Raw genomic sequence first — 26649 nt, forward strand, 5'->3', positions numbered from 1 at the left:
ACCTGAACAGTTTTGAATGTTGATCTACAGTTTGTAGACTCAGGCCTAACACGAATGTTGGTCTACGACCTGTTTAAATCGTAACACTGCAGCTTTGCTGTAATATTTACTGTAGTATTTAAAGGTTTCTAATCAAATTTTATCTACTATGTTATTGTAATTGCACACGTCTTACCAGACTAATAAGGATATTAATATTGTACCGTCGTATTCGGTATTAATGATATACATCACAACAATCTGCTGTTGTGCGATATAATGTCGTACCTTCTTACTGCCGATCTCGACACCACGACAGAATGATGCTATTGTGTGATATTCGACCGCGACAGCATGGCAACACGATTTGATAATGCAGTAACAGTGTGATGTGATACAAGAAGACAATATGACGTGATAGCACGACGTGATAATGCGATAATAAGTCGTATTGTCGCATCACGTTGCGCTATCGCATCGTGTTATCGTGCTGTCGTATCGTGTTGTGGTTTGGTTGCACCGTGTTATTGCAATATCGTCCTTACCTCTTAAGTGGTCGACAGTACAACTATACGATAAGTCTACCAGTTATTTTATAGCTATTTTACAAAATATTGTAAGAAACGCCTACTTTTAACAATAATAAAGATCGATAATTTTAACTGATTTAACAATATTATATTGCTCATATATACATGCAGGTAGATACACAGAATTCCAAAGATCGATAATGACGCCAATTATCTGAAACATCGGGCAATTTATGAAGTAAAAGGTTATCGGTGAGTTCGTATCGACTTTAACATGTACAGAATAGCTGGATTTTGTAAACGCACGTACGCTATGTACATTTTGTGTGACACAGCACAAGCTCCATAGATGACAACGTTACCGCGTCCAGTAGATCAGAAAAAATGAAAACCGTATAAGATTGTATTCGAATGGCAATGTTTAAGGTGATAAATAAAAGTGACTTGTATTATTCTGTTTGTTGTTTGTTTTGTTTTTGTTTTTGTTGAGTTTAACGTCGCACCGACACAATATAGGTCATATGGCGAATTTCCAGCTTTGATGGTGGAGGAAGAAGAATTCAACGCCCCAGCTGAGGCTCGAACCCACATCGGTGAGGGGCAAGTGATATGAAGTCAGCAACCTTAACCACTCGGCCAAGGAGGCCTATTGTATTGTTTGTAGTTTTGACTACTTTTAATACCTATATATAATAATTATACTCTAAAATCAAACTTGTTTACAGATAAGTTGCAAGAAATAACTTTAGTTTAAAATTAGTTATTTATTTAGATGTCTTTAGGCATATCTCTGAGTTGCTTTGAAATTGATAAAGTACAAATGAATAGTATTAAGTAAAATCAATCGGATATGTCAAAGCTAATTACGTTACCAGAATCAGCACATGTTGCGATTAAACAAGTCCTTTTGTCGTCATAATGCAACGCAATTGGATACTTCAGACCAGCGTCTTTGGCTACCAACTCTCCGAGACATTTCCCATTCTTATCAAACATCACAATATTGTGTGAATGAAATCCAGACAGGAATATGGTTCCATCACTAGATACACATACACCTGTTGTCTCGGCAAGCCTTTTATCCCGCAGTTCTCTTTGTACTGTACAATCTCTTCCCAGACAGACGGCACCATCACTGTAGTCTGTTACGATAACAGTTTCCCTACTGACTGCAATATGTTGAGTACGCGATTTAAATATATTCTGACCATAGATATCTTGACTAATAGTTTGAAGTAGAATACCGGATGTACTGTAGACATTGACACCACTTCCGGTAGATATCCACAGCTCTCCAGCACAGTAAGCCATTCCCCAATAGCTTCCACCTGCTACAGTTATCTCTCTCAGCTTAGACAATGAACTGCCGACTGATATAAACTGAACCTTGTTGTTGTTCATTTTCACAGCGACTTCATTCTGACCAGTACAACAGATACCCATGGGATGGGTACCTAGGTCACAGTGATCCTTTATGTTGTAATTAATATCAAGCCTCTTAATCTTCATATTATTGTGATCAGCCAGTATGATCGTACCGTCCTGTAGCTGACATACATCACATATATAACAATTGTAACAGTCGTATCGCATTTTGATATTTATCTCCTTCTTTGCTTTCGCCTTATATATCCTTTGGGCAACTTGACGTTCATTTTCTGTAACTGTATTCACATGTCCTAAAGATGTTGCTGCAATAATGGCGGTCTTCAAATCTGTATTTTCTGTAAAACATAAAATTTTACTACCTGCTGCCTCGCGTTCTTCAACTAACTTTACTGCATCATTTACAGTCTGTTGTATCAGTTTCATCTGAACAAACTGTTGTCCTGCTTCCATACTGGTAAATGTCTGCAACTGACTACTTACAGTTTCAATTTCCTTTTTTGTATTTACCGTCTTGTTGATATTATACTTCAGGTATTCTTTCTCCAAAGTATAGTCCTTGTTAAGAGTTGCAATTGCTTCATGTTTTAATTTACGGATATGTTCTATCAAGCTCCTCTCAATGTCTTCGATTTTGGCAAGTTCATCGTCCCTTTGCTCTTCAATGTTCTCGACGTTTTTTTGTGTTTTCCTATCAATGTCAACAAGACGCTCTTGAATGTTTCTCGTCTGCATCTGTAAACGTTGTACTTCTTGTTGGTCAACGAGAGATGTGTACATGTCTTCTATTTCACTAACGTCATTACAAGACCTAAGAAATAAAGGAAAACAAGCACTTTTATTAACCGCACGTTGGCAAAGAAAAGAAAGGTTCGGTAAAAGTGATTCGGAAACATATTAAATTATCTAGTGATAAACAAAAAAATCCTAAACAACAGAATGCGGACAACACAGCCCCCTCCCCCTCCAGCTAAATTTGATCAATGCGAAGAAAATCCCTTCTTTGATTTTAATTATAACCTTATCAATTGTAATATGCACTTCATGATACCTTTTTAAAATTTTGAGATTTTATTCAACAAAATCAAGACTCTGAGGTGAAATTTTTCCAACACGGGTCAAATTGAGTGAGGAGGATTTTGTCCTGGAATGATTTTGATATACATGAAATACAACACTCAGGATAATTTTATACCTATACTCTAGATTATTTAGAAGCTTTTTCATTTACAATTAATACCTGAACAAATTTAAAGCCCTATACGTATTCAAAAATGTGTCATCACTTTTACTACTGTCAAATTTGAAAATTATTTAATCTTCTAAAACAATTGATATTCAAGAAGGTAAATATACAAACATGTAAATGTATTGTAAATTATTATCTGCTGTTACATATACGATCGTATATTTGTTAAGCAATTATGTCACTTGAGTATTCAAAGTAGAAGTTGTACCTATGTTCCTTTGCTATGCATTTCGCACAATAGACCATATCATGGGTTCCACAGTACATCTCAATGTCTCTGTTTGGATGGTAACGACATTTTGTAGCTATGGTTACCACAGACCCTCGTTTTTTGGCGTCTTTGTCTAGTAGCTTATGTGAAATAAAAGCTTTTCTCCGGCCATGTTGATTGGTACATTTTGTACACAGATACTCCTCACATTCTGGACAGTACTTGACAGCTTCCTCCCTTATATGGTCTTCCCCACACGGCGTACATGTGTACTCAAAGTCCGCATCCGAACCGTCTTTGATTGATGTGGAGAATCTCCCCGCAGCCATTTTACTGCTATGTAAAATTAAAATCTGTTTGCCTCATTTTAGAAGTTAAAGTGGTCTGTATTATGATAAAATATTAAACTTCACATCTTTATCTGTCTTTATCATAGTTATACATGCTTGTAAATTTGCATCAATATCTTTATCAAAATGATAACACGTTTAGTCCTAAACTAACGGTTTAAGGTTTAGCAGTATGTCACAAAACAACAGATTTTTTTAGTGAATGAATAACATCTTGACACACAACTTATCTGTCCAATACATGTTTTACTGTTCTGTCCCACAGAGTTGGATACTTACAATATTCTAAATGAGTTGTCCCCCTTTAAATAAGAATGCCATTTGTAAAGAAATAAATGTAAACAATTGTCAAAAACGATATTTTACCTAGTTATGTAAAGTTTAAACACTCGCACGATATTGCAAATGCATCAAAACGAAGACATGTAACAGCTTTTAAAAAATGGTGAGTTTTTAAAGGCGCTGAAGTGTCCAGAAGTGTGGCCTCTTCATGCAGTCCCTTTCCGGAATTCAATATATATATGAGTAAATTGACAATGGTTTTGTAGAATAATATAAATGTTATATATGCTGTTAAATTTTCATGTAAAACAATGCTTTCTTTCTATGATTTGATGACGTTCAAACTTTTTTCTCCGAAACATGGACCTATACCTTAACTTACAATAACAAAAGTAGACACCGCAGATACATGTGCACCATCAATGTCGTATATTCTACTGTTCAGTTTTCTACTCTATTTTTCAGATAAAACTCTATCACATTTTATACAAACCATTTGAGAATGTGTGTCTAAATGGAGTAAATCTGAAATCGGGTCATCTAATATAATTAAAAACACTAGATCACGAGAGATACAAGCTTGTTTAATTGCACTTTTCACTGTTTTCTTGCTTCATTGAACCTCAAGGGAAAAAAGTCAATAGATCTACCCTACTATTCACACAAAGAGTGTTTATTAACTTTATCAGAATCTAGATAATGATTTTATTTATATTTTCTCTCAAGTTTAACATGCTTAGACACGAACAGGAAATACGACCAAATTCACTAAAACATTTTAAGATATTAAAACAACTTCATTTATTTCCAATAGTTATATACAAAAGCTAACTTACCGATGTCTGTTAGAGAAACTTTCTGTCCCAAATTACTTTATTCGACATATTTTTTAAACATTTTTTCAGTCCTCTGTCAACAAATAATATCTTTTGTTTTCGAGAAATTTTGATATAGGTCAAACTTCCTTGTTTTATTTTTTATGTGTAAAGGGAGAGAAGTACCTGAAAATTTCTGATTTATGCTATCTGCAGTTATAACCCATTTTCATAGTTATTTTCCGCAATAGGTCTTACTTTAACGTCTAATTCAATCAAAGGCAAAGAATTGAAAACATTAAAGTATGTGTTCACCTTTGCTTAACCAGGTGGAAAATATCAATGTTACACAATTGTGGCACTGTAAATGTCGCACCACCGTTAAATGTCGCAACCATCGTGAAATGTCGCAAAATCATCTGCCGCTATATGTCGCAGCTGAAACGCTAAATGTCACAAGAACCTGTCCGCCGTTATATGTCGCAACACCAACGCTAAATATCGCACAGCTAATTCAAAAGAAGAATAACTTAAAGGTATGTTCAACAGTCTTTACAACTTAGATATTACTTTCAATAATTTTGAACATGTAAGTGCCTGCATGCATGCGTGAGTTTGCATTGTGTGGATTATGGAAAGAGCTTAGAAATGACATATTGTTATGAACTTCATGTTTGCTTTTCAATGGTGCTACACTAAACAAACGCTTACAGGTTTGAGCCTCAAAACGGTACTCAACACAGAACTTCTAGGTCTTCACTACAGTGAATCATACGGAGTCCTGTTTAGGTCATGTGACATTAATTTCGCGCCGCCCGTTCTACGTAGATAACATGGGTTCTGAACAAAAACGAAACTCTTTTTATCAGTAAAAATGCATTGCATGTCTTTTTTTATATGGCGGTATGTTTAAGACACACATTTTTTAGACTAAGTAATCCCGAGAGCTCGACATGTGTCATGCACACGAGATAGGATTTCAAGCACTCTAGATAAGATATCATGCTCTCAAAATAAATTGTCGTGCGATCGAATAAGATTTCGTTCACTTGAGGTAAGGTGTCGTGCTCAAAAAATAATTTGTCGAGTGCGCGAGATAATTTGTTTTCTGAAAATAAATGAGTCATGATGGTTCTAGATCGATCATCTTAGTTTAACCGCTCAGACAAATATTACTACACATGTTCTAGCAAGCCAAACCACGGCCACCTGCTGTAACGGTAGTCTGATAGATAGGACAACATAAGGTTGAAAGTAGAAATGTAACGAAATATTCTATGCGGATCAAGGCAGTCGTAAGTAGTATATATTATAGTATGGTATTGTAGTTATAGTGCAATGCAGTGCAGTGCAGTGCCAGTGCCAGTGCCAGTGCCAGTACCAGTACCAGTATCAGTATCAGTACACAATACAGTACAGTATAGTATGGTACGGCAAGGTACGGTACAGTACGGTATGATATGGTTCAATACTATCAATACATTAGGTGTCATCCCAGTATTGAAGTACTTCCGGGTCGTTGTATCCTAGGAAGTAGTTCTTTGAAATTTTGAAGTTCCCAATTTAAAGCCATCCCTACTTTGACATGTTAAATTCTAAAATGTATTCACTGACACTGTGTACATTTTGTGCCATTTCTGATGTCTTTAACAGTTGTTTTGTCTGTGTTTTTCAGGACTATATTCCTGTGCGGATGGATTAAAAAACTACTCCAGACTGGTAGACGTGACAGATGTGTATTGGAAATATGAACATGGACTTAAAACTTTGATGTGTAGCAAAAAAGTTCATCGTTGATGATAGTGATTTTCTAAGCTATATTGACTGGAACAGGGTTATTCTTTAGAAATACAGAGCTGTCAATGCTGCAATTTTGTTGTGAATGTCACAATCCATGTCAGAAGGTGCTTGTTTTACTATACAGCAAAGAAGAAGAAACTGTACTGGGCCGACACCATTAGAAAAACAAAACAATATTAATTAACATAATTCATATTGGAAATGACAGCAATACACAGAAACAAATATGAAACGTGATGTCTAAAGACTACGTTACATCTTAGAAGCGAAATATCTTCTGCTGTTGTAGCATAAATTCTTCGCGACTGAAAACGGCCATTTCCTATTAATCAACGTCGCAGTTAATAAACACGAACTTTCCAAAACAACAGATGTCAGCACCTAAATTTTACATCTACCTCTATCATCACTACGTGTTCGAGATCGGGTAGATAGGAGCCCTTCAATGTAACATATTGATAGTTGTCCAGCAGATATTTACACAAATCCATAAAACACAATTAATACATAATCGGTTTAACAAAGAAACAAAGAAATCAGCAAATTTGTCTAAGATGGATTTAACTCATATTTTCTGTCGATCGTCTGAAGTAACATCTATATCAACACGCTCAGCTTCTTCTGATCCGCCTTCTAAACAGTCCTCAAGCAGTTGAGTTTCTAGATAAGTAGCTATATCAGGCGTTTGTTCATTGTCCTCGTTTGTCTCCTGTACTGCATTTTCAATGTCAGTATATCGACCAGGTGCATTTCTACTTTATTTGAACGTTTCCTTTTGAATCTTCTATAAGATCATTGCCTGTTGTAACTTATGTTTCCCTAATGGACACATTCGTTAGATAAGACATGTTCTCTTCTTCTTCTTCCTTGAAGTTTTCTTCTCGTAAATTGCGAAAGTCATCGGAATAACCAGATGCATTAATACTTTTAACGACTTCTTCAACGGCTTCCGTGATATTGTTGCGAATAGGAACTGGTGTTAATCTAAAGGATATTTGTTTGATCTTGGTCTTTCCATCTCTCTCTGCTTTCTGTTCATCCCCTGATGGAATGCTTCTTGGAATACTTGGTAAAACAAAATGAGCTGAACCTTTCGGCAATGCCATAGGAACCGGTTTATTCCTTTTTTTTCATCCTAAACCACAACTTTTTGCAACCCAAGATTTATAGATGCTCTTTCAAAAAGCATTCGTCTTGCTCAGGATAAATTTATTTTTTTCCTTTTCCTATCTTGTCTGAGATAAGCTCTTACAAGTTTCAAATGATGATTTGTGAAACACTTTCCACTATGTTCTTCCGTCAAATCATCGGCTATTTTTTATCAGAGATATAACCTGTTGATCGAGATCATGTGCTTTAGCTTTGTTATTTATAAAGAATACTCCGTTATTGCACATATTTTGAGACTGCATAAAGTCCTTACCACTAGAAGCCAGATACTTCTTTGTTTCAACATGTTCAGCCTCAAGATCGTCGAAATGTGTTATAACAATGATTATACTCATGCTTATCTCCTCGCCAAATGTTTTTAATACCAAGTCTTTTGTTTTAATGCATTCGTCTGTAAATCTTTCAACACCCATGATATACATAGGCACATGTATTCCTGGGCTCAAGAAGCCAAATACTCTAAAAATTTCACGAACAATTTTTGTGTTACTTTGTTCAGTATCGTAGAACTCGGGCGTGTCAACTACAGTTAATCGGCGACCAAATCGAACAGCTTCCTCATACTGCGCTTCCCTAGTAACCGAGCAGTTTCGAATACTTGTTTGCCAAGTAATGTATTACCCGTCGAACTCTTACCAACTCCAGTCTTTCCAACAAGTAATATCCTCATTTCTTCATCTAAAATACAGAATATAAGGATTTTACATGTCTTTATTAAAGTGTTAGCGATATACATATTTTACGCTGACCTTAGATTTGGAATACTTATGTTAGATACTTAAGGCAGAAATATAATATAATTTTTATTGCTTATCGTTAATGTCATTGCAACAATTTTAACACACATTCTAACATGGCTCGATTTGATTGTCAGTTAAACATAGAAGAAAGTCAAGCTCTGTATATTCTGCGATAAAAACGGTTGACGCGCGGACCGTTAAGACAGCAATATGACGTCAGATTGCCGCATGATGTCCGGTTATTTACTACTCAAATAAACGAAGCCCAACATAATTTTCACTAAAAAATCAATGACTATATAAGAATGAAAACAATCAGAGCCTCCTTGTGGTTTGTAGTCTTATTTACCACGGTTCATCGTTCAGATGCTTAGATATTAAAATACTCGGGCTTCGCCCTCGTTGTTTGCGCATCTGAACTCTGAACCATGATTATTAGACGACAAAACACTCGAAGGCCTTGATTATTTGTTATTTAAATGATAATTCGTACATGAGAATTACGTTTATAGTTTATAACGTCTTTAAAATCTCATTTCCAGTTTCATGATTCAGTGACGCCATTTCTATTTCAACAGACATAAAATAATTGCTCCAATTCAAATATATGTGATATTGAATGAATTATAATATGATAATACCTGGATATCGTACTGATCACTCACTAATTTTTATGTCATTAGAATTTGGTAAATTTGAAAAAGGTTTGTCCTACTGGAAATTCAATAACTCCCTACTAAGGGATGAGACATATATAAATGAAGTTAAGAAAATCATTCTAGAAACAAAACTACAGTATGTAATTGACACCCCAGAAAATAATGAGGATGTAGATAATATACCTCTTCAAGAAATAAGATTCAATATTAATGATCAGTTATTATTTGAGATAATGTTGCTGAATATCAGAGGAATGACAATAAGCTATGCTTCGCATAAGAAAAAAATGGAAATTAATAAGGAAGAAAAAATTTTAAAAGAAATTGAGAAAATTGAAAAAGAAACAAATATAGATTATGAATTATTAGACAATAAAAGAAGAGAATTGGCAGAATTAAGAAAGAAAAAAATGGATGGGATTTTCATACGATCAAAAGCTAAATTGATACATGAAGGAGAGAAACCTACACGTTACTTTTGCAATCTTGAAAACAGAAACTATATTTCAAAACTTATGAACTCTTTAATCTCTGAAAAAGGTGATATTTTAAAAACACAACATGAAATTCTTGCCGAAACAAAGCGTCACTATGAATTTTTATACAAAGTGGAAGAAAGAGAAAATATTTCTTTAAATGTAACATTAGATTTAGAAGTACCTAAACTTTCAGAAAATGATAAGCAATCTATTGAGGGGGCTCTCACATACAATGAAATGTTGAACTCTTTGAAGTGTATGTCAAACAATACAAGTCCTGGAAATGATGGCTTCACAGTGGAATTTTTTAAATTCTTTTGGAAAGATATTGGTACATTACTAGTTAGGTCAATTAATTATGCATATTCAATAGGTGAATTATCAGTTACCCAGAAACAAGGAGTTATAACATGTATACCAAAGGGGAACAAAGACAAGCTTTATTTAAAAAATTGGAGACAAATTTCCCTACTAAATGTTGCTTACAAAATCGCCTCTGCTTCAATCGCCTTTCGTATCAAAAATATCCTAGCAAATATCATAAATGAAGACCAAACTGGATTTCTACCAGGTAGACTAATGGCATCAAACATCAGAATGTTATATGACTTGCTTTTTTATACAGAAAAAAATAATATGCCTGGTTTACTACTTCTGATTGACTTCGCGGCTGCGTTTGATACTGTCTCATGGAATTTTATGCACCAAGTTTTAGACTTTTTTAACTTTGGCCATTCCATAAAATCCTGGATCAAATTATTTTACACAAATATTGAATCCTGTGTCATTGTAAATGGACATATGTCTGAATGGTTCTCATTACAGAGAGGCTGTCGTCAAGGAGATGCCCTGTCACCCTACCTGTTCATTCTTTGTGCTGAAATACTTTCAATATTAATTAGAAATAATCAAAATATAAAAGGAATAATGATACATGGAAAGGAGTATAAAGTTTCCCAGTATGCAGATGATACTAGTCTGTTTTTGGACGGTACAAACAAATCTCTAAAGAACACATGTTAACATTAAAATTTTATGCTAGAATTTCAGGCCTTAATATCAACATGGAGAAAACAAAAGTAATTTGGTTTGGATCACAAAAAAATAGTAACACCATTCTTTGCCCAGAATATAACTTGTCATGGAACAATGAAGTTTTTACAGTCCTAGGTGTTAAATTTACCACAGAATTATCTGAAATTATAGATCTGAACTATGATTCAAAAATTGAAGAAATTAAGAAACTATTTTCAAGTTGGTCTAAAAGAGTCCTGTCTCCAATAGGCAAGCTAGTTGTTATAAAATCCCTTGCTCTTGCAAAATTAAATCATTTGTTTTTGAGTATACCAAATCCACCATTGGCCAAGATTAATACTATACAGAACCTTTTTTTCAACTTTATGTGGAATAACTCTAGAGACAAAGTAAAAAGAAATATATAACACAAGACTATAAGTTTGGGGGGCTAAAAATGATAGATTTAAAATGTTTTATGAATAGCTTAAAAGCAACATGGATAAGAAGACTCATTAATTCAAATAATAAATTTAGTCAGTTAGTAGATAGTATTTGTCCAGTTGTAAAGCAAATCTCTAAGTATGGGACAGACTATATTAAAACAAAACTACATTTAGATATTAACCCTTTTTGGAAAGATGTTCTTTATAGTTATTATGCTCTCTCTTTAAATGCAACACCGGAAAATAGTAAACAATGTTATTCTGTTCATTTATGGTTTAATCCTGGAATTAAGGTTGGAAATTCAAGTGTTTGTATAAATAGATGGATTTCAGGTGGAATTCTGTTTTTAGGTGATCTTTTAAATCATGATGGAGAATTCTATACATACAATGAATTTCTAGCCACTTACAATATTAGAAGTAACTTTTTAGAATATAGAGGTATGTTGACAGCAGTAAATGAATTTCTTGAAGTAAACAATATCCAACATCTGCCAAAGAAGATCAACTATCATATACATATTCCGCAAAGTCTTGCAATAATAATTAAGGATAAAAAAGGATGTAGATCAATTTACAAAATAATGCAGAATGTAGGACATTATCCAAATTCTTTACAAAATGGCAGGATGAACTAAGAAATACCACAGAAGCAGAGTTTTTTTCAAAAGAATTCGATATATGATATGGCTTATAAATTCACAAAAGATCCCAAAATAATATGGTTCCAATTCAGGATTAACCATAGAATCCTTGCCACAAATTATTTGCTGAAAAAAATGAAGATTATTAATGAAGACTCTTGCTCCTTTTGTCAGAATGAGCCAGAAATTTTGATTCATTTGTTTTATGACTGTGAAGTAATTAAACAATTTTGGCTACAGCTTCAGTCCTACATAAAAAATAAATGTAATCTGAATTTTGAAGATTGGACTATTTCAGATATTTTATTTGGTAATACAAAGATGGAAAATGTATTAAACAAACTTATATTATATGCGAAACATTATATATATTATAGTAGGTTGAAAAGATTAAGGCCTAGTCTAGAAAATTTTAAGACTCAAATTGTTGCCACATATAACATTGAAAAATATGTTGCTAAACAAACTCTCAGACATGAAAAATTTGAAAAGTCATGGGAAAAGTTTAGAAACTTAGTTCTATAGAAATATCTCAATAGGTGAATAGCATACATACTATATGAAAAGTCTGTTATAATTTTATTTAAAGTTATATACCTATATACACGTACATGTGTATCTAAATAAACACATTTTTAATAACACTATGAGAAAGAATTAGCAAAAAGTGAAGTTATTAACGCCTACATTATCATTACAATGAGGTCCTCCACCAGCATCTTCTCCCCCCCCCCCCCCCACCCCCCAACTTTTTTTTCCTTCTCTTGAATATCTTACAGTAAGAAGGAAACCTCAGTAGTTTGCACCAAAGACCTTTTAAAAGCTTTTTTGTTTTTTTTTGTAGACTGATAGATACAAAAGCATACTGTCTTAGCTGTATCACTGGTTTTTGAAATTTGAAACTGTATCTCTATTGTTTTTGTTTCTTTTCAAATTTAACACAGACTGAAGAAACACATTTGTATACATATATGTCTTTTTTACAGCATGCTCATTATGTTAGAAATAGAACTTATGTAAAATAATAATATTACAAACGCTCCAATTATTCAGGTACACCTTCATTAGATAAGGATCCTATTGGCTGTAATGTAGTTTTACACAGAAGTAAAAGAAAACCAAAACAGACACTACATCCATATCAAATTTGTTTCTGTACAAAAACTTGTTACAATGTACCTTTGATGTTTTTAGTTTAAATTAGGCTAATCTGTGTTTTGAAACTAAGTTGTATATAATATAGAGTTTGTATTTTTGGTACATAGTGTTATTTAGCCACAAAATCTACCACTTCATTTTGAACACTGAAACAAAATGTTAGATATTGGTACAATGTAAAAAAAAAACTTCTTGTATCACTATAGCATAGCTACAAGTGTGATTTAAACTAACGAAATTTCAGTAACGTGTCTGAAACATACTATTAAAGTTTTTACTATATATAAATACATGCAACCAGTGTTCATACCAACATTTTGAAACAAAGAGTTAAAACGCTATACAATATAGGGCAGTTTGCTTGGCTAGAATAGCACAAGCACATTGTAAATGGAAAAAAAATACGAAAACCCCATTTTTAAACGAAGTTTAACTACCAGTATATCTTTATTATTAGTTAAAAAAATTATATGAGTAGTTGCTATACATGATTCTGTAAGGGGAAGTGGTGGATGGCTCTCCGACCCCACTCTCCACAATGACGGGGATAATAAATGAGCAACCTTTGGTTGCTGAAATTAAAAAAAAAATAATATGATAATAATTCCTGAAATAAAATGACATTCACCACGAGACACGTGAAAATTAATCCACAGAAGTATCAATAATTGAGGTTAACACTTGGAGTCTTTGATTCATTTAAAACGTTGCTTAAAGTGGGTGCGTGATATAGATTAATCGAGGCACGTTATATTATATGGACTGGATTAGAGTAACAGAAGCAGAAATTACAGCTCTTGCGAACCTGCTGAAAAATATCATAGATTTATTTCTCAAGAGAACATAAATTCCTTTATTTAAATTATTTCTCTTTTATATTCTGACCAATCTTTCTTCCAGTGTTTTGAGAAGATAAATGGCATAATTACACAAAATTTGAATAGCCTCAGGAGTTATCTCCTGTGAACAAAACACAGGGTCTGAACACAGACTGCTCTCCTACGTACATGGACTAACTAAGTAAGAAAGTTCAACATGTCTTGGTTAATCAAACTGTAAGAAAAATATCGATTTTTAACATGTAAGAATAGTTCAAGGAAAATGAACCGATGTAATCGACCAGCTTTAGAAATTCAAAACAAATATATTTGATGATAAAACCTGACTGACCTGAAAAACTTCAGACCTATTGTACGTATTGGTTCAACCATAAATGCAAAAGGATTCGTAACCATTGTAACTGCTTTTACACAATTTTTCTCGTACCAAAAGTCCTGATACATTGCATCTCCTTTCCCGGGGTATTTCATACAATTAACATGCAGTTCATAAAATAGAACGGCCATCATTCTCTCAGGAATATGTCGGACATTAGTTTACATGCAAACTCAGCAAAAACTGTTTGTTAGATTGTGTCATGTATGCGTTTATTTTCATCCGTTAAGAAATAAATTCTCAATAATTTGAGATGCTACAGCTACTTCTGAACAGTTATTAAACGAACTACTGTAAAAAAAAATATTTACAGTTGAAGCGTTTTGTCCTTAACGTCTAAAATATTCTTTGCGTTTCAATTCCCATGTCAAAGATAGATATTCCAGAGTTTACATACGTGCCATCGTCTTGTACTTTACCTGCATTTCATTGGACATTGTCCGTAAAAGCGTTCCTTGTGATGCATCTATGAAACGTTTGCTATCTTGCAGCAACGGTTAGGTTAAGTCTGCTTTTCGAGCAAGTAATTTATAACTTTTAGAAGTTTGAAACAAAGGAAAACTCAATGTAAAATTAACTGAAAGCAAAACTGTACATATTAAATATAAATAACGGTTTAATGACTCCCTTTGGTTATGGAATACATGGCTGTGTTTGAGGTAGCCGAAAGTTCCACACACTTAAACATGCCATGTATTTCATACCTAATGCAAAAAATGCTAAACATTCTACAGTCTATTCGTTAGGTCGATCATTCATTGAGATATTTATCGTGAAGACTTGCATGCATAACTAGTGGGAACAAAATCTGGAATGAAATTCCTTTGTCACTCTAATCTATACACGAACTTATGGATAGATGTAAGAAATTGTGTTGACCTGAAGTTTTCTTTCATTCTTGAAAATTCGAAGTTCCGATGTTGCTCAATTAAAGGAAACCAGTCACCGTCCCTTTGTTTTTGTTTAAGAAATAATATATCGCAGCTGGTCGTTCAGATGCGTATCATTATATCACTCGGGCTACGCCCTCGTGATATAATTCCTTCGCATCTGAACTCCAAATAATGATTTATTCAACAACAAATCACCGGCTGCGATATATTATTTCGATTCTAACACGACTTCCGCAGAAAAAAAGCTTTTTAAATTACTTGCCTGATTCTGTGCCGTACTTATTTGAGCGCGCCGCATTATATATGCGCATGTCACTTCTCTGTAGATATATATCGGCTCTTCCGTTTACTCCCCCGAAAACTGAAAATATCCATTTATCGAGCAACAGAATATTAGATATTTTACAAATCTATTTCAATTGGTGTGTCTTAAATCTGAAAGAAACTAAAAGAAGACAACACGATTTTACCATATTCGTATTTTAATACATGATATCCAACAATGTGAGCGCAACCAATCATAAAAGTGAACAACATCACTGTAACACTACGTCATTCGATGTGTAAAGTTTACAATCGCTCTTTTTAAGGATTTTAGGCTGTCTTAACTTAAGTTAGCACTTTGCATGGTATATATTTACATTAACTGTGCTGGATGTAATATTACCAGATAAAATCTGACAACTGGCAGCTGATTTTGACACTTTTATGTCGACGTTGCTCAGATGTGTTTTCAGGTGTGTAGAAATATGAGAATGAGTTTCACTGTCAGTATCATTCAGTGAACACAGAAGCAGGGATTGCGAAGTCGACTGCTGTTCATCATCTTACATAATTGGACAGGCAGGCTGTTGCTGAATTTTCTAGAAGACAGTATGCGACAGTATGCCACTGATTCTCTTGCGATCCTCTTCAGGTGGCCTTATGTATGATGCTAGACTTTGAACATTTCTGTGGCCAGTGACAGACATTATATCAGTGCTAGACACACCAGCTGAATGGAGATTCGAAGTAATAGTGGCGCCTATACGTACAATGGTTATATCTCTAAGACTGGCTTCAGCGGAGACTCTTGGCATAAATTCGTAAAGCTTATTAATGCCAATGGGAACTTTTGAACACCAGACTTTGCTGTCCGATAGCACATTCATTTTTTGTTTTATACATTCTTGGTTGTTTGTTTTTCTTTTCTCTCTACTGTCCAGGCCATGGTGATTCTTCTCACATTCATTGAATGACATTTTACATACATTGACCCACTTGAATCTGTACAAACTTCAAAGGACTGTTTCTTTAGACTGTGTAGTCCTTCCTGTCTGTCAGTATAATTTGTATATCCGATATATTGATAACGTAACACATAAGCACAGATAGTGTTTGACTCCCTTTTCATGGTGCCATTGCTATATTTATTGTTGAATTGCTGTTTATAACAGACTTTGGGTCATTTCTGGCTAATTTGGGTTCATAATGTTGATAGCTGGATCCCCGCATCACACACCATGTCATATACAACAGTTAAATGGAACCAGATATTTGTTAGAGCAAATACTCGTTGTAAAATGCTATGTATAAATTTAAACCAATCAGTAACAAGTTCTATAAATAGCACACCTGCTGAGGTATAAATAGGTAGATGGATGACAGAGAGATCATTCGGTATCCAGCGATCGAAGAAGACACATCGAAGATTCCACTAATAATTTATCCCAGTACCTTGATAAGGAAGTTATTGCAACTACACTGTCGGGGCGGATAAATTATTAAAAAGAAAACGTTTGAAGTTCATAGACTAAAGAAGAGTTGCAGAATTTCAATAAGGTTTCGAACTATAGGGCCAGCGCATAGGAGTTTTACATTAAGGGTAATTGAATGCTATAGACGATAGCAAATATAGGCTGAGCACCGGAAAGCTGAGACAGAGACCCAGAGTTTGGTAATCTACTGAGATAGTAGGAGAGTTCCAGCTAATAAACGGTTCAGCATTATTGGTGAAGTACTGCCAAGGCATCTGGGATATACCTAATATATATATGGTACTTGAATGCTACATATGAAAGCATATAGGCGCTGAGCATTCCAGGAGTCAGGGCATTCATATAGAGTTGTAATTTCAATTAAGAGGACAGAGGTCGAACATCTATGCGATAGGACTCGCATGTTGTTGATTCAAAGACATTGTCTAATGGGAACTTCGACAAAAAGACCAGTCAAGTATAGAGTCTCCAGCCTGTAGGAGCAAATTATTGTTAATTAAAGATTGTTAGTTTGAAACATTTAGTAATTAGCCTGATCACTGAAATTATCGAGCTCATAATTAAAATCATTTAAGAATCATTGGTACACGAATCATTTAGGCAAGGTGGCCAGAGGAAAATTTATGTATGAGATATTTGGTCTCACCAGCTTTACGTTTTAACAAAGGACATTCTATATCGTTTGTCAGCTAGTCTAAGATATAGTCACCTTAGCGATTGGACCCATTTCATTGTTCAAGATACTAAAGGCGTATGCACTTTCCTGGATCATATAACTCGTATCCTGACACTGTCCACGTCGTCCAAACTGACTCATTATATCAAATTGTACCTTATTTTGTAAAGTTTGTGGCGTTTGTGACACCAGACCTGATGTTATTTAAATGAATATCACCCGGCAGCTTTATTCAAACGAATAACACCTGGGTGTTATTCAAATGAAAATTTCCCGGCAGAGTGTCACTCAAATGAATATCATCTGGCATGATGATATTAGAAAAATAACATACCTTAATATTGTTTGAAATGTGAAATGTACTATTCCAAAATAGGCTCCGTTGGTCTATGGCTATTTTACATTGTTTACTTGAGGGATAATAAAAATGACTATCAACCGGTAGGGTGTTGTTTAAATCGAGTGTTATTTATGAACAAAATAACATTGTATTCAAAATTAAGCTCTCTGTGGAAAAATAAATGATTATGTATTTACATGTAATTAATTGCTTTGTTACAAAATGTTTGTTAATCAGCTCATATATTTAAAGCCACGAAACGTTAAAAGTATAAATTGTCAGCTAAAAATAATAAAAAATACAATGTTGTATGAATTTTGCCTATAAAGTGTTTGGGTAAATATTATGTAAAAGTGTTAAGAAGGTCTAGAATACAATTGTTTGTTTCAGCTTACCCGACCGACCCTGTCTTTTTTCCACTGGCCCTACAATTTTAATTGAAGAAACATATAGGATTAAAATGTAGATCTATGTTAAACAAGGTTATTAGTAAGTAGATCCAAAACACGTCCCTCCGTCTGACCGTACAATTCTATACATTAAAGTCGGTCCTTAAGTAAATAGAGAAAAGTTGGTGAAGCGCAACAGTACGATGGCGAAGCGCAACAGTACGATGGTGACATACGATGGTGAAGCGCGACAGTGCGATAGCGAAGCGTGACAGTACGATGGTGAAGCACGACAGTGCGATGGCGAAGCGCGACTGTACGATGGTGACACTACGATGATGAAGCGCGGCAGTGCGATGGCGAAGCGCGATAGTACGATGGTGAAGCGCGGCATTGCGATAGCGAAGCGCGACACTGCGATGGTAAGGCGCGACAGTACGATGGCAAAGCGCGACAGTACGACGGACCGTCACCATCATACTGTCGCGCTTCGCCATCGCACTGTCGTGTTATCACCATCGTACTGTCGCGCTTTGCCACGGTACCGTCGTACCTTCGCGCTTCGCGTTCACAGGGAGCAGGCGCTGGCCCTAACGGAACACCGTATGAGTCAGAGTTTGTACATAATTTTCACTGTGGTATTCTTTCCACTGACTGTTCTATATATAGTTGTTTGGTCAATACCAGTTTAACGAGCTCCACTGTGTTTATATTATACCAGTTTATTTGTTTAACCCTTAGCATGCTGGACACGATTGGTTATGCATTTGCGACCAGTGAAGATTATGATCAGCCTTCTCATCTGTGCAGTCTGATCAGGTCTTCATTGTTCGCTATTCAGTCAGTATCGTTTTGGTAAGCACCCCTTTTAACAGTTAATGGTACTGTCCGAATTCATTATAGAAATTTAGCAAGGTAAGGGTTAATTTTGATAACTTGAATCTGAAGCAATATCGTGGCTGCGTTGCAGAAAAAATACTGATGTCATAAATTCATAAGCAATCACACTCTATGTAGATTCGATTCATCCGACAGCCAGATCCATACTTCCTTCGTATCAATTGTTTGTTTGAAGTAACAACATGTTTCTATATAGTGTTCTACAATGACCTTTACTGAGTTGCTTCGTTCATGCATTTTACTTGGCACTGTTTAAAGAACTAGTTCATGCTTTTGTGTTTAGTTTTGCTATTTTTTTTTTGTTTAGTTTTAAGTCAAATCAATACAGTCGTACAAAGTACAGTTGCGGACAGAATAGTAGAGTTACGTAAAATGGGTGGTTTAAACAAATCATTATCCGAGCTCTTTTCGAACAGAGTTGAGTTACAAGGAGTTCAAAGTCATCGAATTTTATGTCCTTAAGACTTGGCAAGGAAATCACCTAGAAAAACTTCAGCATTTAAATTTTACAAGAGCAATTTGATATTTTAATCTTTTTCAAAAACTTTGTGGTATTGAAAATCGTTTAGCTTTAAAGATATTTTTTCAATCTGAATTTATATACTCGTATAAAGTCATTTTTGTGCAAAGCATAAATATTAATTTATAAAAAGTGAACAATATTTGAGCATGATGTATATAATCTACATAAAATGTCCGACAAACTCCTTTCAGATTAGTTATATTGTTACGCTCCTTCCCCTTGGAGGAGCCTTCTGAATTATTTCTGTGTCTAGTATATAGCCTATATGCTATGACAGTGGTCAATCACTGCCTAACACATGTGCTAGTAAGGGCTACCGGACTGCAGCCGTTGGGGGTGTGATTCTGGACTACACTTGACTGGGTCGGATTGAACCTTAGGTTCGGGTATTGAACATATATAATTGGTAGACGTGACTGTGACCGTTCGACCGCCCAGTTTGACTTGACCACTGCTGCTTAACGTGTCTGCACCTCTGTAGACTGCTAAGACCAGACACCTGTAGGCTGCTTGACGTGACCGGGCTATATTGGCTGCTCGACGTGATTGTACTTCTGTAGACTGCTAGGTGTGATGGGACTTCAGTTGACTGCTCAACGTGACCGCCCTTCTGTAGATCGCTAGGTGTGACAGGACTTCAGTTGACTGCTCAACGTTCCTGGTACTAAGATCGCTTCTGGCCAGCTTTCGCAGATCGATGTTCTCTGGTTGAACTCCAACATTTAAGTCTTGGGAAGATATATCTACTTAAGACTTAACAAAAAAAATCTAAGACTTAAACTATTTAAAATATCACAAACGACTATCAAAAGTTTCTATTATTTATTTAACAAATCCATAATAATAGTTTTTCATCAATAAATCATCAAACATTGAATAAAATCTAAAACGGAATAGTCGCAAAGCAGCTTGATCTATCAGTTTCTCGAGCCAAAGTTTAATTTCTGCAAAATAATTTAAAAACAGCAAGTAAGTTTTCCTTTTCCAAAAAAAAAAAAACACTTAAGAATGCCAAAATAAAACAAATAAAAATGGTGCACACCCTTATAATTTCGATTTCAAGCCAAAATATTGCAAATTTCGAAGAATGGCAAAATACGGTGCGCAGCCGGAATTTTGATGTTGGAGCTCCAGAATGACGGTGAACAGCCCTATATACTGTCACCGAACACCCCACAGAAAAAATGGTGAAGTAGTGAATCCACTAAAAGAACGGTGAATTCTCTGAAATAACGGCGAATTCACAGCGGTGAATTCACTGAAGAAATGGTGAATTCACCAGGAACGCTCCACAGAAAAACTGTGCCCACAGAAAAATTGTGGTAAAGATTTAAAATGGCTCTAGCGGACTGAAAAATATAAAAAGACACAAAATATTTAAGAGACATAGAGAAAATTACAATATAAACTCCAAACAAATGCTATCTGGAAAAGATTTAGTGTAACTAGCCGTAATTTTAGCATGAAAATATTCACTCCCTTTGCAACTATTCACCGTGTAAACAAACATGGCGGATAAGATTCTAGGCAACAGGTGTACTGGATAAAACATTAAAATACAGTGTTTTACATCAAAATTCATAGAATTACCCAGCAGAATTACTTTATAAAAGTTGCTACACAGTATGAAATTGAAATTTAACATCTGGAAATTAAAATGAAGGAATAAGGAATTGCTGACATAAGTCGTGAAAACTGGATACACATACAAACTTTGACAAAGTTCTGTCATAGAAAACGGCTTCAAAAGTGAAGGATAGATCAAAATGCTGGTACAATACGTAATGTCTGGTTGTTGTCTTGTGAATATAACCTAAGATAACATCCAGCTTCATGCGTTGTCGCCAGTAAAAGCTGCAAAACTAAAGTAAACAACCCAAGTGAAAGAATGAAGGATAAATAAAAGGTAAAATTTCTGGAGCATTTCATTACCTCCCGGTTTTCCATGGCAAAACTCCTGTTGCCATAAATGTTTAAATTTTACCTTGACATTTACAAATAGTAAACATGTGATGAAGCACCTTAAGCCATGCTTATATGTAATGAATCACCTTAAGTCACAATAAATTTACATCAAGAATATTTATATTTTTCAAAATGACAATCTTTGAATCAACACAACTAAATAAATGATAAATGCATTACTAAACTGGTAACCACTAGATCGACAAGAACTGATTGACTTGAATACGTAGACTTTTCATGCAAGTTAACTATTTTCACTTTTAATTCTCCACATGCGAAATTTCACTAATAACAATTAATGTCCAGTTTTAAACTTGCACATTTAAAAAGCAAAGACTTTATCACATAAATGTTCCTGTCATTAATTCAAAGTCTTAATGATTTTAAAACACCTACAATGTCTAAAGTTTTTTCATCATTAAAGTTCTGTTCTTCAGCCTCGTTCATTGTGATGGCTGCATCTGCTTCAGCATGTGAACGGCTATGTCGTCTTCTTCTAAAGATTTAGGTACGATCTCTTCATCCCCCTTGGTACCTAACCGTCGTCATCACGTCCGTCCTCCAGGATCAAAGGTGCGATTTTCGTCTGCGATATCGCACATTGTCTTTCCTTCTTCGCGTCTGCGTCCTTGGACATCATGTGCATCTCCGTGCGCATCAAGCTGAGAGCACCGGTACAACTCCATATAGGCAGCATCACAAACTTTGTAAGTATTTATTTTCATCCTCTGCAGTAAATACCTCTTCTCGGGTATCGTTCTCGCTGACAGGCTCTGCAACAGCTGTGTACTATGTTCAAGCACTTTGTGTTCCAGTTCCAACTTGTGTTGAACGCCTTCCTCTTGCACACCTAAAGCATCTGCTATAACAAGGTTTTGTTTCTCGTCGGGGGTGTTTGACATCCAGTCGTACGGTTCCTCCTCTTCAGAGAGACATCCTGATTTTTCATGTTTTTTGCGTCATCCGGCTCTGTATCTTGTTCCAGCGGTTTGTCAACCTGAACCAGATTTAATACTGATGACTCATCATTGTTAAATGTTGACTCATTAAACAGGTTTGTGATATCCATCACACCATCATCGTCATCGTCACCATCATCATTTTCATAATAATAAGAATAATGATCATCAACAATGGTTTTCACATACACACCATTAGAAGCCTCCAACTTCCCACGGGAAACCAGCCTCTTTTCAAATTGCTTCCCCTCAACCTGAGAGGTATTACTTTTTTATTTAATATCAAGATATCCTGGCTCAATACCAGATCTGCAGGACCGTGCTCACCATGTACTAAAATATCTCGACCCAGCACAACGTCATCCTCAGCATCTGCAACTAGTACCTCTTTCTTCACAATAAGACTGCCCAGTCTTAAATCAACTGTTGCTTTACCTCTCTTCGTTTCGTGGAAACCTCCCTGTTCCCCAAGGCAGTCGCGTATCTCCAACTCTGGACGCACACTCTCATCAAGACTGTCATACACCCTAGATGACATCACGGTCTCTGGAGCTACATTATCCACAGTTACTTCTAGAGGCTGTTTCCCAATGAAACCCTCAATGTAAATGCCTTGATCTCTAGGTTTCCTACTGACGTTGATTGTTTTAACGGTCATCTCTCGAGTTGACTGATCCTGTTTCTCTGAAGTGTTGTAGGCCTTATTGATTTCACTTACTGGGACTGCCCTCTGGCCACAAGGGTCAGTCCTCTCGAGTTTAAATTATCGATGTTCGGTCGGTTTTGTCCTGATATGTTGTCACCCTGGGTATTTCTGTAGTATGTCCTTTTGTTTTGACATTTTCTTGCATAGTGTCCATGTTCGTGGCAGTTGAAACATTCAACGTCACGTTTTTCTTGCCTATGAGTTTGATCCCTCGATTTCCGTGGGACCTCATCATTTTCTAGTTTCTCCAGTCGCTGCAGAATCTGTCCCAGCAGCTTTGTAGCGCCATCCGGATTGTCAGCAACGACATTTTTAGTAGGGGCCTTCCTTTCGACCTTATTCCCAGACTGAACTCTGTTTACAGAAGATTTTCCATCTTCATCATCATAGTATTCAGAGACTTGGGCCCTTCTGGTGTAATTGTTCCTATCAGATCTACCACTGAACCTTGTCTGGATGAGGTTCACCACGTGGAACACGGCTTCATCAATGTTCTGCGGCTCCTTATGGTACTCTACTTCAAAACGTATCTCATCATCGAGCAGACCATCTAAAAACTGGCGCACGAGATCTTCGTCACGTATATGTCTGTCCCTATACCCATGTGCCTGGCTGTAAAGCCATTTTAGTTCTGTTGCATATTCCTCAGCAGTCTCCCCTTGTTGTTGGGTCCTAGCACTGAACTTGGCCGCAAAGAAACGCGTTGTTTCAATCTTCCTGTACCTACTATTCAGCTCACTGATCAGCTCATCGTAATCCTGCAAGACTGAAGGGGGAAGCTGCGTGAAAACAAACTCGCTCGCTTGGCCCTCTATTCTTGGTAGCAGTTGATCAAGTCTCTCTTCTCGACCCCATCTATACCTATGAGCAACAGCTTCAAAGCGGGCTATCCAAGTTGCCCAGTTTTCTTTACCTGTAAAAGAAGGTATTTTTACATTAAAAGACTTACAATTCATGTGTTCAAAGTTATTTTGGTTGACGTAAGCCGTATCATCACGTATGCCGTACCGGCGACTTTCGGTTACCCGTTGTGGCCTCATAGATGCACCTTCAAAGTTGCTTCGGTTGACGTATGCCATGTCGTCCCGTATGCCGTACCCATGACTTGCAGCTACCCTTTATGGTCGCATAGATACACCACACAATCCTCCCTGATCTTCATCATATCTTCTTGCCTGGTCTACACCATTCATGGATGGTGAAAAATTAACAGAACTGGATCGCCTAGCAGGAGTCTGCTTCAACTCCTTCAACTCTTTGACAACGTCCTTCAATACATCGGTCACACCGTTCATCATTGCAGATATCTGAACAACTGCATTCTCATTTGTGTTGCCACTCCTTGCGTCCTGAGTGAGTACAGCAGAGTGGTCACTCATAATAGAAGCCACTTCAGACATTTCATCCGCTGTTTCACAATCTGCGGACCTTGTGTGCATTTCATCCAGAGGTTGATTACTCTTAAAGCTTACCACCCCATCACTGTCAAAAGGTGAAGTACTACTCATAGTTGCTGCTGCTTATTTAAAGGGTATCTAAAATTCAGGTGTCTGTCAATTAAGAGTCACTGGTCACTGGTAGCTTCAAGTTCAGGTTCGAATCTCTGGATCAACCTATGGAAAACAGTAGATCCCACCGCTGCCACCACAAATAGTGTTACGCTCCTTCCCCTTGGAGGAGCCTTCTGAATTATTTCTGTGTCTAGTATATAGCCTATATGCTATGACAGTGGTCAATCACTGCCTAACACATGTGCTAGTAAGGGCTACCGGACTGCAGCCGTTGGGGGTGTGATTCTGGACTACACTTGACTGGGTCGGATTGAACCATTAGGTTCGGGTATTGAACATATATAATTGGTAGACGTGACTGTGACCGTTCGACCGCCCAGTTTGACTTGACTGCTGCTTAACGTGTCTGCACCTCTGTAGAGTGCTAAGACCAGACACCTGTAGGCTGCTTGACGTGACCGGGCTATATTGGCTGCTCGACGTGATTGTACTTCTGTAGACTGCTAGGTATGATGGGACTTCAGTTGACTGCTCAACGTGACCGCCCTTCTGTAGACCGCTAGGTGTGACAGGACTTCAGTTGACTGCTCAACGTTACTGGTACTAAGATCGCTTCTGGCCAGCTTTCGCAGATCGATGTTCTCTAGTTGAACTCCAACATTTAAGTCTTGGGAAAATATATCTACTTAAGACTTAACAAAAAAAATCTAAGACTTAAACTATTTAAAATATCACAAACGACTATCAAAAGTTTCTATTATTTATTTAACAAATCCGTAATAATAGTTTTTCATAAATAAATCATCAAACATTGAATAAAATCTAAAACGGAATAGTCGCAAAGCAGCTTGATCTATCAGTTTCTCGAGCCAAAGTTTGATTTCTGCAAAATAATTTAAATACAGCAAATAAGTTTTCCTTTTCCAAAAAAAACACTTAAGAATGCCAAAACAAAACAATTAAAAATGGTGCACACCCTTATAATTTCGATTTCAAGCCAAAATATTGCAAATTTCGAAGAATGGCCAAATACGGTGCGCAGCCGGAATTTTGATGTTGGAGCTCCAGAATGACGGTGAACAGCCCTTATATACTGTCACCGAACATCCCACAGAAAAAATGGTGGCTCTAGCGGACTGAAAAATATAAAAAGACACAAAATATTTAAGAGACATAGAGAAAATTACAATATAAACTCCAAACAAATGCTATCTGGAAAAGATTTAGTGTAACTAGCCGTAATTTTAGCACGAAAATATTCACTCCCTTTGCAACTATTCACCGTGTAAACAAACATGGCGGATAAGATTCTAGGCAACAGGTATACTGCATAAAACATTAAAATACAGTGTTTTACATCAAAATTCAAAGAATTACCCAGCAGAATTACTTTATAAAAGTTGCTACACAGTATGAAATTGGAATTTAACATTGGAAATTAAAATGAAGGAATAAGGAATTGCTGACATAAGTCGTGAAAACTGGATACACATACAAACTTTGACAAAGTTCTGTCATGGAAAACGGCTTCAAAAGTGAAGGATAGATCAAAATGCTGGTACAATACGTAATGTCTGGTTGTTTTCTTGTGAATATAACCTAAGACAACATCCAGCTCCATGCGTTGTCGCCAGTAAAAGCTGCAAAACTAAAGTAAACAACCCAAGTGAAAGAATGAAGGATAAATAAAAGGTAAAATTTCTGGAGCATTTCAATATCTTATTAAACAAATAAGTCTGGAAAAGTTGCTTTAAACTATATAAACGCATTCTTATAGCCAAAGAATATAACCATACCAAAATACTGTTGAACATTTTATGTCTATATCTTTATATTCTCTGTTTATGTACTGGCATTTTCCTAAACTTTCATATATTTTCTACCTTTTTTACTTCTGAAATAT

The 26649-nt window shown here is 35.9% G+C and overlaps 1 protein-coding gene across 3 annotated transcripts in view; it reads right to left on the minus strand.

The window, feature by feature from the left end:
* Positions 1 to 1228: 1228 nt before the first annotated feature.
* The window catches only part of LOC128552761 (uncharacterized), a 41324-nt gene continuing 15903 nt past the window's right edge, over positions 1229 to 26649 (minus strand). Inside the window, exons 1-3 of one of the 3 annotated variants that reach the window (XM_053533822.1) lie at positions 4824 to 4952; positions 3353 to 3688; positions 1229 to 2706 (exon numbers count right to left, since the gene is read on the minus strand). In XM_053533822.1, the coding sequence (XP_053389797.1) occupies positions 1350 to 2706; positions 3353 to 3684 (1689 nt within the window). In that variant the 5' untranslated portion in view covers positions 3685 to 3688; positions 4824 to 4952 and the 3' untranslated portion in view covers positions 1229 to 1349. Of the gene's footprint in view, positions 2707 to 3352; positions 3692 to 4823; positions 4953 to 26649 lie in introns of those variants that run through there. The other 2 variants (XM_053533823.1, XM_053533821.1) reach the window with 2 other exon arrangements.

The sequence above is a fragment of the Mercenaria mercenaria genome, unplaced genomic scaffold (assembly GCF_021730395.1).
Source record: "Mercenaria mercenaria strain notata unplaced genomic scaffold, MADL_Memer_1 contig_3132, whole genome shotgun sequence".
Classification (NCBI taxonomy): domain Eukaryota; kingdom Metazoa; phylum Mollusca; class Bivalvia; order Venerida; family Veneridae; genus Mercenaria; species Mercenaria mercenaria.